The sequence below is a fragment of the Bufo gargarizans genome, chromosome 5, assembly GCF_014858855.1.
Source record: "Bufo gargarizans isolate SCDJY-AF-19 chromosome 5, ASM1485885v1, whole genome shotgun sequence".
NCBI classification, from domain to species: Eukaryota; Metazoa; Chordata; class Amphibia; order Anura; family Bufonidae; genus Bufo; species Bufo gargarizans.
In genome coordinates this window covers 464373452-464385745 of record NC_058084.1, presented here as the reverse complement: position 1 = coordinate 464385745, position 12294 = coordinate 464373452, and the positions used below count along the sequence as shown (strand labels likewise).

The following is a 12294-nucleotide window of genomic DNA, read 5'->3' as shown; positions in this document are numbered from 1 at the left end:
AGTATTGATCTAAATTAATTGGCTTGATACTTAGCCAGATACCCGCTCACTTGCGGACGTGTAACGTTAGTTGCTACATCGGTATTTTCTCTGATTTCAGTTACGATGCATATAACTGAATAACGGGGACAATATTGGAGGAACTCTTTGTTGGGAATCTTTATATTCCCTAGTTTGATATCAAGCCAATAATTTATACGTTTTGATGCAATACTACCATTATCTGAAAGATTGGTCATCATTTTTGGGCGTATCTGTCATCTTCTTGATTGAGTTTTCCGCATAATCCATTGATTGTATATCTCTCACAGATTTAAAGCTGTATTGCATAATATTCTTGTGTTGGTTGAGTAGTGTTTTGTTGGTATCATATAGTGGTGAATTCTGGGTACTGCATATCATTGTATATTATTGAAATTTAGGTTGATTCATTTTTGTTTGTATTTTAACCTATTGTATAATAAACCATTTATATTTTTGCATAGACGCTTGTGCCCTGTTTTACTGATTGCACAAAATAATCAGGTTCTTGATTGAACTCTTTGAGATGTTTATGTCCATCTCACGGGTCAATATAGTTTGCATAATTTTTCTTTTGACCCGATTTTTTTTTTTTATATTTATATAAAGCATTTGCTTTATATACCCGACAATGTGCCGATGCAGTTGGAATACCCCTTTAAGTGGGTTTTCCAGGACCCATCAACCCACCTTAATTAAAGGGGTTATCCAACCTCTATAATGCCGCCCCAAAATTCCTGGGCACCTCATATAGATTATACTTACCCCGCTCTGATGCCTGCACGGCCGCCGCTGCATCTCCTCGTCTAGCGAATCAAAACATCCGGCAACAGTGGTGGCAGCCAATAGCAAGCCCTGAGCTAGGGAGGCTCGTTCCTGTCGCGGCCTGCTATTGGCTCTTTTGATCCAAGGGAACGGGAAGATGCAGCGGCAGCCGTGCAGGCATCAGGAGCGATGCGGGTGTCAGGGAGCGGGGTAAATATAACCTATATGAGTTGCCTAGGAATTTTGGGGGGCATTATAGGGGTTGGATAACCCCTTTAATAAGAACTTGCATGTGGAAGAAAGTTCCCAATATACTTGGATTGGCCACTCTGGAACCTGGTCATGCACTGCTCTTTTGAAATCCTACATTTGCCAAAATCACATCCTTCCATCTGAATACGGGTCTATGGACGGGGAGGTCCCTTCTGCAGCCCAGGACGGAGGAGGTGCTGAGGACAGGGACAGAACTAGCACGAACTCCTGATTCCACCTCATCTGTACATGCGCCAGGGAAACAAACAGTTCTGGCCCGGTCCACGGCACCTGCCTTGTCCTGGGCTGCCTATCCATAGCCGGACCGGACGGTTGTCAGACTGAAGGGCGTAACGCTGGAGTCTCACGTGACCGGGTTTCTGGCCTCAAGTAAGTATATTGGAAACGTTCTTCTGTATTCATTAAGGTGGGGTGATGAGTCTTGCTGGGTGGCAGAAAATCCGTTTAAATATTGACGACCTATGCTCCAGACTAGGGCAGCAGCTATCGACTATTTTTGTAATCGAGTATTTTATCGATTAATCCAACGATTAATCAAGGACCCACTAACTAATTAAAAGAACGTTTTTCTTTATAAAAACTCATCAGCCCTCCCCATGACATCAGCTGCCCCTCTAGTGCCAGTTTCCACCCAGTGCCATCAGCTGCCCCTCTAGTGCCATCAGTTTCCACCCAGTGCTATCAGCTGCCCCTCTAGTGCCATCAGTTTCCACCCAGTGCCATCAGCTGCCCCTCTAGTGCCATCAGTTGCCCCTCCCCCAGTGCCATCAGCTTGCCCCCCCCCCCTTCCCCAGTGCCACCAGCTCCTCCTCCTAGCCACGTAGCGCCAGTGAAATAAAATACGTACCTCTCCTGTAGGGGCGCCGCTGCACAGCTCCTTCATCTTCTTCTCCATGCACTGTCGTCCTGACGTCACACAGCGTTAGGTCATGGTGCGCGCTTACGAGCGCTATGTCCTGACGATGTGTCAGGAGGAAAGTGCAGCGCGGTGCGGGCCGGCGGGTGACCACGGAGTGTGAGTAATAGCAAGCGCTTCACTCCCGCTCCATGGTCACATGACACAAAACGAATCCTTGATGCAAAAAAATTTGCATTGAGGATTTTTTTGAATCGAGTAATGGTTTCAGCCCTAATCAGAGGTGATAATAATCTCTATTTATATATATTCCGCAGCGCTTTACAATCAGGGTGTTTCATGTACAAACAGGGGCAGAAATAACAGCAACAGACAGGTCAACAATGAAAACCAGAGGAATGAAGGCCCTGTTCACAAGAGCTTACAATCTATGAGGAGATGGGAGTGAGACAAAAGGAAGAAGTGTTTGTTTTGTGCAATGGTCCAGTGTTCCGTGATATTTCCCGAGCCTCGTCACTTCCCGTTGTGACGCGGCCGCACAGGACATGCCGTTCCTAGCTTTGGAAGGAGGTGTGCCGCGCAGGAGCACAACGGCGGGGTAGGGAAATTTCACACCAGAGTTGGGGAGAAGGGGCCACCTAATGCGCTTGCGCCTTACCTCTCAGCTGGCTTCAGACGATCAGACACCGCGCGTGCGCAGTGAGTGATAGGGGGATTTAACAGAACAAATGGCCATCAGATAGATAGGAGTGCAGCACTGTGGAGAGCTTTGTGGGTGAGAACGAGCAGTTTAAATTGAATCCTGTACTGTATGGGCATCAGAGCAGTGACCGGCGCGGGGCGGGGGCATCGGAGCAGTGACCGGCGCGGGGCGGGGGCATCGGAGCAGTGACCGGCGCGGGGCGGGGGCATCGGAGCAGTGACCGGCGCGGGGCGGGGGCATCGGAGCAGTGACCGGCGCGGGGCGGAGGCATCGGAGCAGTGACCGGCGCGGGGCGGGGGCATCGGAGCAGTGACCGGCGCGGGGCGGAGGCATCGGAGCAGTGACCGGCGCGGGGCGGAGGCATCGGAGCAGTGACCGGCGCGGGGCGGAGGCATCGGAGCAGTGACCGGCGCGGGGCGGAGGCATCGGAGCAGTGACAGCCAATTAGTGTCAGTTACCACTGCAGGGTGGCAATACCCGGACAGTTGTGGTCCTGTATCTTGGCGCTGTATGGCAGTGTTATCCGGACACTGTGCACAGGCCCAGGCACACATATACTCATGACATGGGGCTGCAGCTTTATATGAAGGAGATGATGATGAACAAACTAAGGGAGATGTCTCCCCATAATGTGGTCACAGGGAGTCCCCAACCAAGGGGTGTGACTATGTCATTAGGGTGCTCCTCCATGCTTTACACTGCATCTCCTCTTGCTCATATAACCACAGCACAGGCTCGGTGCATGATTTCCATTACAGCCAGGAGCAGTGTCATTATCACATGGAGGCAGCAGCAGAAATGAGATTCCCCCATGTCTGCTGACATTTACAGGCCTCTCCAGACTGAAGCCTCCAGGAAACAAACCGGAGCCTCACCTGACGGGTCATGAGGCTCTTGATCTTCTGCATGTCTCAGGCCGGGCGCTGCCCCCTCTCCCCCGGTCACACAAATCTGTCTCGCCCCCTATTTTCCGTCTAAAATTGGGCCCTCTCAGCAGCCGTCTAGCCTTGGTCATGTGACAGCTGCCCGGTCGGTTTGACAGCTGCGACATTGCATTGTGGGAATCGTAGTCCGGAAGCTTGCAGTAAACGGAATACAGAGTGGCCGCCAGAACTACGTTACCCAGCAATCCTCGCGCCGTGGCTGTTGCGTGACGTAAGACGGGTCGTGTAGATGGACAAACGTCCTCCACATTTATCATAGCGCGGGAAGGATTAGGGAGGATTATGTTTTAGCCTGTAGTCACAGGTAGGTAGGGGACTACGTACTGTATATATGTGCACTTGTGTACCTACCGTCAGTGTAAGAGAACCTAAATCACATGTACTGTAACTAGGTAGGTGTTAATTTAAAGGAATGTTCCACCAGAGGTGTATTTCTGAATGTACACACCAGTAGTCCTGTATAACTAGAGCACTATGGGAAAGGTCAATTCAAAAAAAAAAAAAATGCCCCTAAATGTACTTTTATGATGCATTAAGGTGGTCAGGTTCACACCGTGCGGTTTTGAAACATGGGGGGGGGAATACAACATGCGGTAATTTTTTAGACAGTTTTTTAGGGGTTAAATACAACTTTCCTACGCGATTCACCGTGTGGCTGAAGCACGTGCAATTTTTTTTCAAGTGCTTTTAATTTGTAAAAAAATTTAAATGCAAAAAAAAAAAAAACCCCCAGTGTGACCCAGCCTGAGGTATGTTCACATGTAGTGGTCACGTGATGTGTTTGCTGCGATCAGCAGGATCATGGAGGTTTGAGGTAGTCGTAGTCACGACCGAAGAAACGTCCGTATAATTGGACACAGAATAGGTGGTAAGTGTCTGCCCCCCCTCTCATGTCCACCGCGGGCGGCGGAGGTCTGCTGCTCCAGTCATATTCTATAGGACTGGTGGGGGTCTCCCCTATCTATGAGGAGGCACAGGACCCCCATGCTCATGGTCTGCTGGGTCTCAGCAGTGGGAACCGCAGCCGTCAGCCCCTTAAAGGCGTTTTTTAAATATTTTTTTACATTGATGGTCTATCCTCAAAGTAGGTCATCTGGGCGGTGAGGTTCTGACTCCAAGCACCAGCTGTTTGAAGATGGCGCGGGGCCTCGGTGAGTGGAGCGGCCTTCTGGCAAGTTACCAAACTCAGCGCCATCCATTGTATAGTGGCTGCGCTTGGTATCGCACTCAGCCCCATTCATTTCTATGAGGCTGAGCTGCTCCTAAGTAGAGATGAGCGAACTTCTGTTTTAAGTTCGGCGTCTAAAGTTCGGGGGCGGGTTAGCGGAGAATCCCGATCTGGAACCGGATATGGATTCCGACTTCCGTTGTGGTCCGTGGTAGCGGAATCAATAATCGGCCATTATTGATTCCGCTACCACGGACCACAACGGAAGTCGGAATCCATATCCGGTTCCAGATCGGGATTCTCCGCTAACCCGCCCCCGAACTTTAGACGCCGAACTTAAAACAGAAGTTCGCTCATCTCTACTCCTAAGCCATGTGACTGATGAACGTGCCGTCACTGGCCTAGGAAGAGGCCCGGCTTCTACAGGCAGGCCCAGGTGGTCCCCTAGGCATCGGCCCACCGGGAAATTTCCGTGTAAGGTCTGTGGCCAATCCGCCCCTGTAGATGGACTATCCTCAGGATAGGTCATCAGTATGAGATTAGCGGGGGTCCGACATTTAGCACCCTCATCGATCCACTATACGAAGAGGCCGCGGGGCTCCATGACTGCTTAGGCCATGTGAGGTCACGGTCATCAGTCACATGACCTGGGGGGCAGCTCAGTCCCATCCTGCAATACCAAGCGCGGCCACTATACAATGTACGGCGCTGTGCTTGGTGAGCTGTGAAAAGGCAACGGTGCGCACCCAAGCTCCAGTGAGCGCTGCGGCTTCCTCAAACTGCTGATTGGCGGGGGTGCCGGAAGTTGGACCCCCTCCAATCTCATATTAACCCCTTTCCAACCTGCGCCGTGCGGTACGGCGCTTGCTGAGTCTTTAAAGATGGCCCCCTAGCTGCGGGGTGCCTGCTGTTTCATACAGCAGACGCCCGCAGCTTATGTCCGCGACCGGTGCAGACGTTCAACACTTCTGATGCCAGGGTCAATCCTGAGCACGGCATCCGAGTGTGCGAAAAACCAGGAAGCGCGTGCTCCGTATCTAATAATTGCCTGTTATAGTTCCCTATGGGAAGCATTAAAAAAGTGTTAAAAAAAAAAATTACAATTTTTTTTTTTTTCATGGTAATGCAAACGGATCCGTCCAGACTTTACATTGAAAGTCAATGGGGGACGGATCCGTTTGAAAATTGAGCCATAGTGTCAAATTCAAACGGATCCGTCCCCATTGACATCCATTGCAAGTCTGGACGGATCCGTTTGCCTCCTCACGGCCAGGCGGACACCCGAACGCTGCAAGCAGCGTTCAGGTGTCCGCCTGCTGAGCGGAGCGGAGCCCAAACGCTGCCAGACTGATGCATTCTGAGCAGATCCGCATCCACTCAGAATGCATTAGGGCTGGACGAATACGTTCGGGGCCGCTTGTGAGAGCCTTTAAACGGAACTCACAAGCGGAGTCCCGAACGCAAGTGTGAAAGTAGCCTAAAAGACTTAAAAAAATAAAAAAATACACATTATGGGTATCGCCATGTGCGAAAACACCCATTACCGTATATAAAAATATTTTCTCCATATGCCAAAAAACCATCAAAATATCCAATTCGCCATTTTAGGTCGCTTCATTTCCCACAAAAAATTAAATAACAAGTGATCAAAAAGTCGTACACGCTCCAGAAAGGTATCAATGAAAAGTACAGATCGCCCCGCAAAAAATGATCGAACGTCGTAAATAAAAAAAAACTGTGGCAGACTTTTTTTTTTTTTTTATTTCACCCCATTTGGAATTTTTTTAATGTTTCCCACTACATCATATGCAATGTTATATGGTGGCATTGGAAAGTACAACTTGTCCTGCACAAAAACAAGCCTTCATACGGCTATGTGAACGGAATAATAAAAAAGTTATGGCTCTAGGAAGGTGGGGAGTGCAAAATAAAAATGAAAAAAACGGATAATAGGGTTAATGACCTATCCTGAGGATAAGCCATTCATATAAAAATCCTGGAAAACTCGTTTAAAGGGAACCTGTCACCTGGATTTTGGGTATAGAGCTGAGGACATGGGTTGCTAGATCACCGCTAGCACATCTGCAATACCCAGTCCCCATAGCTCTGTGTGCTTTTATTGTGTATAAAAACTATGTGATCCATATGCAAATTAACCTGAGATGAGTCCTGTCCCTGACTCATCTCACATACAGGACTCCTCTCAGGGACAGGACTCCTCTCAGGGACAGGACTCATCTCAGGGACAGGACTACAGGACACATCTCAGGGACAGGACTCATCTCAGGGACAGGACTCATCTCAGGGACAGGACTACAGGACACATCTCAGGGACAGGACTCATCTCAGGGACAGGACTCATCTCAGGGACAGGACTACAGGACACATCTCAGGGACAGGACTCATCTCAGGGACAGGACTCATCTCAGGGACAGGACTCATCTCAGGGACAGGACTACAGGACACATCTCAGGGACAGGACTCATCTCAGGGACAGGACTCATCTCAGGGACAGGACTACAGGACACATCTCAGGGACAGGACTCCTCTCAGGGACAGGACTACAGGACACATCTCAGGGACAGGACTCATCTCAGGGACAGGACTACAGGACACATCTCAGGGACAGGACACATCTCAGGGACAGGACTCATCTCAGGGACAGGACTCATCTCAGGGACAGGACTCATCTCAGGGACAGGACTCCTCTCAGGGACAGGACTACAGGACACATCTCAGGGACAGGACTCCTCTCAGGGACAGGACTCCTCTCAGGGACAGGACTCCTCTCAGGGACAGGACTCATCTCAGGGACAGGACTACAGGACACATCTCAGGGACAGGACTCCTCTCAGGGACAGGACTCCTCTCAGGGACAGGACTCCTCTCAGGGACAGGACTCATCTCAGGTTAATTTGCATATGTATCAAATATTTTTATTTTTTTACACAATAAAAGCACACAGAGCTATGGGGACTGGGTATTGCGGATGTGCTAGCGGCCATCTAGCAACCCCACAGGTTCCCTTTAACAGCTATCGTGTGGATGCGTTGTTCTAGGACAACCCCTTTAAGGCCTCTTTCACACGAGCGTTACGGATTAGGTCCGGATGCGTTCAGTGAAACTCGCACCACTTTGCAAGCAATTGCAGTCAGTTTTGTCTGCGATTGCGTTTAGTTGTTCAGTTTTTTTCCACGTGGGTGCAACGCGTTTTGATGCGTTTTTCATGCGCGTGATAAAAAACGGAATGTTTACAAACCACATCTCTTAGCAACCATCAGTGAAAAACGCATCGCACCCGCACTTGCTTCAGGACGCAATGCGTTTTTCACTGAAGCCCCGTTCACTTCTATGGGGCCAGGGCTGCGTGAAAAACGCAGAATATAGACCATGCTGTGTTTTTCACGCAACGCAGAACTGATGCGTGTGAAAAAAAACGCTCATGTACAGAGACTATTTGAAATAAATGGGTCAGGATTCAGTGCGGGTGCTGTGCGTTCACGTCACGCGGAAAACTTGCTCGTGTGAAAGGAGCCTAAGTGTATGCCTTTCTGTGTTGGGATTGTATAGCGGTGTATTTGGCGCTGTACTGTGGTTGTATTTAGGTACCTTACGGTAGTATTATTTGGACCTTCTAGGTGCAGTGATTTAGTGAGCATATGGCTGGCGTCAGCAACCTCCAGCACCCTAGCTGTTGTGAAACTACAACTCCCAGCATGCACACTTGTTTGACTGTTCTCAGGACTCCCATAGAAGTGAATGAAGCCCACTGGGAGGTTACTGACCCCGGTATATGTTGTCATTGTCTTAAAACTGTAAGCGTGTTATATCAGTAATTCTCCTTGTTGCTATGTACCTCGTATGGCGGTATTAGTGAAACCTATTTAGGCACTCTATGTTATTTGCACACAGTATGGTACTGCTAGGTACACGCTGTATGGCGGTATCATTTAGACATTGTATTGGTCTGTTATCTAGCACTGTATAGTATGATTTCCTATGTGTGCACTACATGGCAGTATTATTTATACACTTGTTTGACACTGTATGGTGTTAGGCTGTCATTTAGCCCTGTGTGGTATTATATGGGCGCAGTGTGACTATTTTGCGTGCACTGCTTGGCTGTATTATTTATATACTGTGTTAGGGTGTTATTTGGCACTGTGTGGTATTATTTGGGCGCAGCGTGACACTATTGCATATTATGCACTACATGGCAGTATTATTTCACCTGACTCTTTGTGGTCCTGTAAATCTGCTGCTAATTAAAAAGCTCTAGAGCGGTGTACGGAGGGCGCTGTCATGTTGGTCTATCCTCCTGAGACGCCGTATGGACCGTGTTCAGCATTACCTGGTGATATTATTTAGGATTTGTATAGCGCTAATATTTTGGCTGAAATTCTCCCAATGAACATTCACTTTAAGAAAAGCAAAGGAGGGAGAAGGAATACGTCCAAAGTTCTGTGCGGATCCATTTTATAGGCCACGTTTTTAGGAGTTGGAGGTAACAGTAGATGGATTTGTCGCTGACTTCAATTGGAGCAGTAGTGATCCATGTGCAGTGAGCTCCCCCTAGTGGGCAGAATGTTATTTCACTGTATGGCTGTGGAAAGCAGGAGATTTGGAGCTCTGTACCAGGAAGACAGAACCCTATGGACCTGTATGAATCGGCACAGAATGGCCCTAGAAATATATATATATATTGCTTGATAAAGACTGCATTGAGCAGTTGAAACGTTGCAGAGGGGTTAATAAAGGGTCCATCGTTTTTTACTTTGCCTTTGGAGTGCTGCCTCATCTTTTGAATATATACCTATCTATATATATATATATATATATATATATATATATAGTAGAAATAGTCCAGTGGGAGCACCAACCAGGCAGCGGGTGCAGTGTCCACAGGGGCCGCGGCAACACCCCAATAATGGAGCTTGAAGAAAATGGACTGCACTCCAATTAAAAGTGAAAAATAGTGAACTTTTATTCACCCATATTGTGGCAACTTGTGCGACGTTTCGGCTCACAAGAACCTTCTTCCAGCATAGAAACAGTGAAAATGAAAGCATATAAAGGTATATCTCAAGTGACTGACCAATCACAGTGCAGTTACAATCATGATTAAATTGAATACATCTGATACAATTAAACAAAGTGACATGTGCTAAGAGATCCATAGTACAGAAACAATGTCTCTGTCCATTCATCACATTAATATATAATATCAATAGTTTCCAAATACATGTGTATAACATACTTGACGAAGTGATAAAGTGTTACAGACGGAGATCAAAGGAATCGCACCTCTAGATGGAATGGCGCCTGCATACACCATCATGCCGCATTGAGCGTTCCCTTCTGTTTACTGCGCATGTCCAGATTCGCGTCATCATGTCTGTCATAGCACTTACGTATGACGCATGCGCTCACCATAGTCATATTGAAACCGCCATTTTGTTAAAGGGCAACCATGCCCTGCAGTTCCATATACGTAACTTATAAATGTCAAAATGTGCAAAGAATTTTTCTCTAAAACATATCGAGCCGCAGTAGGTACATCCTACATAATCCAGCTCTGCCGAGATGGATCCAACCCACTAGGTCGCATGTGTCAGAGGGGGACACGGCAATGTACCCCGCCGTCACCGCCAACCTCATTGCCGGCAGTTAAGCAGCCATAAAGGGGATTCTCCCTCAAAGGGAAACATAGCACATAATCACTAGAATTTCATATCTGGAGATACGCAGCGGGAAGACACCGATGTTATTGCTCAGCACCATCATCATCCAGAGGGGCCAGTTCAAGGATCACCATCCAGTCTTTTAAAATTCAAAATTATTCTAAAAGGCAAAGGAGAATTAACAGATTAATTACAGATTAATGAATCAATTTCAGCATATTGACCCCAGCAGACTCTCTACTGTATTTGGGTATCCAGATAGGGACTAAATTGGAACATTATACGAAATTGAATATACTCCCAATAATAGACAAAGTTAGGGAAAAAATTAGAACGTGGCTAAAGCTCCCTCTGTCACAAATCAACCGAATAGCGCTCATTAAAATGACATTATTGCCAATGTTACTATATGTTTTTAACGCCTGTCCAATCACGATAGAAGATAAGTTTTTCAATAAGTTAGAGGTTCTCTTTAACGAATTGATATGGGGCCGCAAACGAGTCAGAATTAAGATTCAGTATCTGTATAAAGAAGAGGGTGGAATGTCCATCCCTTTTCTAAAAGAATATTATCTAGCCGCCCAATTGAGATGGTGTGTGAGGAATCGGAGGAATAAATGCATCTGTCTTCTTTTTGGGGAGCATTGTAGACCATGGTCGGATCTTTTTCATATTCTTGAAACCTTTATTCTTAAGAAGAAAACAATAATAAACCCGTTTTGTAGAATGCTCGGGTATATCTGGCAACAAATCAGAGATATGGCGGGCGTATCTGAAGCAGTTCAGTACACCCCATTGTGGGGGAATGCACATCTACCACAAGTTATGCAATTAGGTCACGCTGAATATTGGGGAAAAAAAGGGATATATTTAATTGCACAAGTTTTTCATCAAGGACTGATTAAGCCCTTAAATGAAATATTACCAGACACTACATTAGGATTTATTGATAATTTCCGTTATGAACAATTACGTCACGCTATACAACACACGGAGAATAAGAATTATTTGAAGATAGTAAGGAATACTTTCTTAGATCTCTGTCAAAACATGACATTTAATACCTCTATATCACATATACAGGTCCTTCTCAAAAAATTAGCATATTGTGATAAAGTTCATTATTTTCTGTAATGTACTGATAAACATTAGACTTTCATATATTTTAGATTCATTACACACCAACTGAAGTAGTTCAAGCCTTTTATTGTTTTAATATTGATGATTTTGGCATACAGCTCATGAAAACCCCAAATTCCTATCTCAAAAAATTAGCATATCATGAAAAGGTTCTCTAAACGAGCTATTAACCTAATCATCTGAATCAACTAATTAACTCTAAACACCTGCAAAAGATTCCTGAGGCTTTTAAAAACTCCCAGCCTGGTTCATTACTCAAAACCGCAATCATGGGTAAGACTGCCGACCTGACTGCTGTCCAGAAGGCCATCATTGACACCCTCAAGCAAGAGGGTAAGACACAGAAAGACATTTCTGAACGAATAGGCTGTTCCCAGAGTGCTGTATCAAGGCACCTCAGTGGGAAGTCTGTGGGAAGGAAAAAGTGTGGCAGAAAACGCTGCACAACGAGAAGAGGTGACCGGACCCTGAGGAAGATTGTGGAGAAGGACCGATTCCAGACCTTGGGAGACCTGCGGAAGCAGTGGACTGAGTCTGGAGTAGAAACATCCACAGGCGTGTGCAGGAAATGGGCTACAGGTGCCGCATACCCCAGGTCAAGCCACTTTTGTACCAGAAACAGCGGCAGAAGCGCCTGACCTGGGCTACAGAGAAGCAGCACTGGACTGTTGCTCAGTGGTCCAAAGTACTTTTTTCGGATGAAAGCAAATTTTGCATGTCATTCGGAAATCAAGGTGCCTGAG

General features: G+C 46.9%; 2 protein-coding genes across 2 annotated transcripts in view; one reads left to right on the top strand and one right to left on the bottom strand.

Annotated features, from left to right (window-relative positions):
* VPS50 (VPS50 subunit of EARP/GARPII complex) overlaps positions 1–3649 on the bottom strand; it is a 174515-nt gene extending 170866 nt beyond the window's left edge. The window contains exon 1 of the mRNA XM_044293698.1: positions 3494–3649. Coding sequence (XP_044149633.1) covers positions 3494–3526 — 33 coding nt within the window. The 5' untranslated portion in view covers positions 3527–3649. The remainder of the gene's footprint in view (positions 1–3493) is intronic.
* Positions 3650–3812: 163 nt separating this feature from the next.
* The window catches only part of BTBD18 (BTB domain containing 18), a 48182-nt gene continuing 39700 nt past the window's right edge, over positions 3813–12294 (top strand). Inside the window, exon 1 of the mRNA XM_044295707.1 lies at positions 3813–3866. The gene's annotated coding sequence lies outside the window, so the exon portion shown is untranslated. The remainder of the gene's footprint in view (positions 3867–12294) is intronic.